Source organism: Gloeophyllum trabeum (assembly GCF_000344685.1).
Source record: "Gloeophyllum trabeum ATCC 11539 unplaced genomic scaffold GLOTRscaffold_00028, whole genome shotgun sequence".
Lineage (NCBI taxonomy): Eukaryota > Fungi > Basidiomycota > Agaricomycetes > Gloeophyllales > Gloeophyllaceae > Gloeophyllum > Gloeophyllum trabeum.
In genome coordinates, this window is record NW_006920437.1 from 18,714 (window position 1) to 22,695 (window position 3,982).

At 47.1% G+C, this 3,982-nt stretch overlaps 1 protein-coding gene across 1 annotated transcript; it reads left to right on the forward strand.

The window, feature by feature from the left end:
• Positions 1–876: 876 nt before the first annotated feature.
• GLOTRDRAFT_134141 (uncharacterized protein) lies at positions 877–1,096 on the forward strand (the record flags this gene model as incomplete). The annotated part of the gene is made up of 2 exons (XM_007873131.1): positions 877–986; positions 1,054–1,096. 2 exons carry the CDS (start codon positions 877–879, stop codon positions 1,094–1,096), a joined length of 153 nt encoding a protein of 50 aa, XP_007871322.1.
• Positions 1,097–3,982: the final 2,886 nt, after the last annotated feature.

Genomic DNA, 3,982 nt, shown 5'->3' on the forward strand with positions numbered 1-3,982 from the left:
CAGCCCCTAGAGGTCGCCTCGACGCTCCGCCACCTGACCCAACGCGGTCCCACTCACTCCATGTGACGCTCCGGTCACGTGCTAATTACCTCCGGCCGCTTGCTGACTGATGCTGGCCTCATGGTGACTCGTATGCGTCCGCACCTTCGGTATCTTGATGGAAACGAGGGGGAGTGAGTGCTGGAGGGTGGGCATGAGGACAATGCCCCTCGATAGAAGCACCCGCAGGCCCCGGAGCTAATTCATCTAGAAGTCGCATTGGTTAAGTCGCTCCGGAGCTCCTGTTCGCGGAGATAAATCGTGGAATGGGTCCGTGTACGCCTCGGGGATGCTAGGAAGGTCGGAGCTAAATAGAACAAGTCTTTAGAGCCCATAGAAGCCTAGAGGCGTGTGAGCGCTGTGTCGAATAAGCTCCGGAGGGCTTGTACGATGTGCTGAGTCCGCGTTTTCGGGAGTCAGACGATCCTGAGGCTTATCAGCGACTTGAAGAATGAGAGCGAGAGCGACTTGAAGAATGAGAGCGAGAGCACGAATAAGCACGAATTGCCGCAGGAGACTGAGATTGAGTGTGAGCTGCTGCGGGAGACCAAGAGTGAGTATGATAAGCGATGACTGGCAAATCCGCACCTGGAGAATGAGTCTGATGACAATGCAAGACGGCCGGGCTGAATGTGTCTTCGAATTGAGGAGAAAGCACTTGTACGGACATTAACTGATAATGAATCAGGCATACGTACTCATACCAGCTATGGTACCCCCGAGGAAAGTTGCGACAACTCAGTCTGTTTTTTTCTCAGTTCACTCAACCCCGACCTGTCCCACCTCACCCCGTTTCTAGAGGTGACTGGCGTCAAGAGCGGTACTGAGTTGCGGGCAATGGTGACTTGGAGGTTCGAGCGCATCTGTCAATTCATCGACTCCATTCGCAAGGAACATCCGGAAGTAATGCAATTCGCCACGGATGTTATGATGCTGGAGATCGCAAGGTAAGTTGTTCCTATATACTTATATCCTCGTTCATGCGACTGTGATTGCTAATGATCAATTGTATAGCCTGGGTGCTCTGCGCTGCTCTATGCCTATGGATACATTCTAAGTACTCCATGTGATAAGCTGACTGTATAAATATGTCGAGAATCATGTACGTATGGAAAGTATGGATCATGTACAATGTTTGGTATCGTGGTATAAAATGATCGATGTAGGTTCACGGATTATATGTGACTCTTAAGAGGTGATTGACTCCACTGGCTATCAATCACAGTCACTTTAGTCTCTACACTGTCTGGGACTGATGACATAAATCTATAATAAGGAGACAGCGGTGCTGCCTATGAGCCGCGGTGGCTACACGTTCAATACTGTTTGGGACTGTCTACAATACATACAATAGGCAGTCCACAACGGTGGCTACAAAGTCATCGGACCGACTGTAAAGGCTTCAACCAGCTTCCGATGATAAGCCTCAGGATCGTCTGACCCCCAAAAATGCAGACTCAGCACATCATACAAGCCCTGCGGAGCTTATTTGACACAGCACTCACACGCCTCTAGGCTTCTATGGGCTCTAAAGAATTGCTCTATTTAGCTCCGGACTTCCTAGCATCCTTGAGGTGTACACGGACCCATTCCACGATTTATCTCCGCAAACAGGAGCTCCAGAGTGACCTAACCAATGTGACTTCTAGATGAATTAGCCCCGGGGCCTGCGGACACTTCTATCGAGGGGCGTCGTCCTCATTCCCACCCTCCAGCACACTCCCCCTCTCCTTTCCATCAAAATACCGAAGGTGCAGACATATACAACTCACCATGAGGCCAGCATCAGTCAGTGAGTGGCCGGAGGTAATTAGCACGTGACCGGCTCGTCACACGGAGTGATGGGACCGCTTGGATCAGGTGGCGGAGCGTCGAGGCGACCTCTAGGGGCTGGGACGAGCAAGTGGGAGTGCAAGAGAGTCATATGGTGTATGGTATAACGGTGGCAAGTGCTGAGCAATCCTGTGGGTAGCGGTGTTTATTTGTTATTTATTTCCGGACGGTCGCAAAGCCATTCCTGTAGTATAAATTGTACAAAGTAGCATACAGAAAAACAAATTTTGCACTTCACCATCTCAGAGAATTAGCGTTACGATGTCAGCGACCCACAAAGTTCGAAAGCGTTGAACTTAGCAAATTATAACCGATCCTAGCTTTGCCGATAGGCCTGACTCGTCGAGTGATTTATCTCCGCCGTTGGTTTAATTATCTCCGGTGCGTTCTACATAGCGAAATAAAATTAACCAAGTCTCTCTAGCAATTTCTACCCCCGCGAGCACAATCCTACGACAGGTGTCGTTGCTTGCGACTTTGATTGCGACTCTTCGGAGATAAATACTCCGGAGCGTCAACTAGCATTTGTTTCAGGTATCAAAGTGTTTATTTTATTTTTCTAGGTCTTCCTACGGACTACCCTACAGCCTCTTACTCCTCCTTCCCCCTCGAACTATTAAAATACCCCTCAGTTGTCTCGGACCGCCTTCACCCATATCACGGGGTTTAGGTTTATTTCTTTTGGTCCTTGGTGTGTGTCAATGCATATCACCGAACTTAATGGTCTGAACATGCGGTGACAGACAGTTAAATGCAGGGGATGAATAAACACACATCCTCGAATACACAGTGCATATCGATTTAATACAACGCACCGAAATCACGACTCAGACCAGGAAAACAACCATGGGAACATGATCATCTCGAAGGATATTTCACACGGTAAACAGCTCTGCTTAAAGCTCTAACGGGCAGTCGACCTCAGTCGCTATGAGCCACAGTGGCTACAAAGTCAATACAAACCTCAGATCAACTACAAAACCATTCCAACATGCATTGGACTTTGAAGGTCATAACATGCATTAACTGAAAGGGCAATATAGGGCAATAAATGTTGCCGGAACCATAATATATAGCGCATATTAATATGCTACAGTGTTAATATTCAACGTTCATTACCTTTTTGTACAACTCGGACCGCCCGTAGCGTAGCGTAGGATTCCCGTAGTATACCTAGTTCCGACGCGTTCCGGAAACGCCCGTGACGCGCAGACTTTTTGTGCGCGTTGCCGCCGCTTGTTTTCCTCAGTTGTTCTATCACCGACTGAGGTATGTTTCTCTCTGTAGATGTACTATACTTAGCTGACATCTATTGCAGCGTCTGTTATTAGGTAGAGTACACTAATAGAGTCGTTCTATCATCGACTGAGCATCTGTTATTATACAGCATACCGTCATCGATGAAAGTTCATGAATCAGACTGCGAACCGCACTGTGTGAACTGTTCCATCTCAACAATATTTTCACATGGTAAGTAGCTCTCCTTTGATCCATAATAGGCAGTAGACATTGGATGGACTACAAAATCTCCCTATAATACTTACCGATATAGATAGCTTACATAAACCATTCACACCTGTCGCGTGGGGTGGCTGTTTCTTTGAACTCTATATCGATTCCCTTCCGTTCTTCCTTCTCGAAGTCAAACAACTGTTTACTACTCTTCGAGACAAGTGACTTATGAGACTATTGGCAATGCTAACATTACCATACTGGGTACTGTTCACTACTGTGATCACAAGTACCTTGTATCTTCAGCATGTTGGGCATATCACCAAGGAATCACCGACTCCTCAGAGACATATCTCCTGTATGAATGTCAGCAGCAATTATGCAACAGGAACATCCTGTCTCCTGTTTTAGGAGTGCAATCCAGTCTCATACTGGCTCCAAAATGGAGAGAATTACAGAAACGAAGTCTGTCCTGTACAACAGGGGTATTTTCAAAAGGACCAACACAGTGCAGTGATGCTTCCATCATATCCCTCCTCGAGGAATAAAGTCTCTCGACCAGGTATAGATTACAATCATATATTTGGAGAACATTTGGATCCTCCCCCCTCCATTGTTGTCCGGTTCATGTTATATACTTTACACTGTTATAATCAGC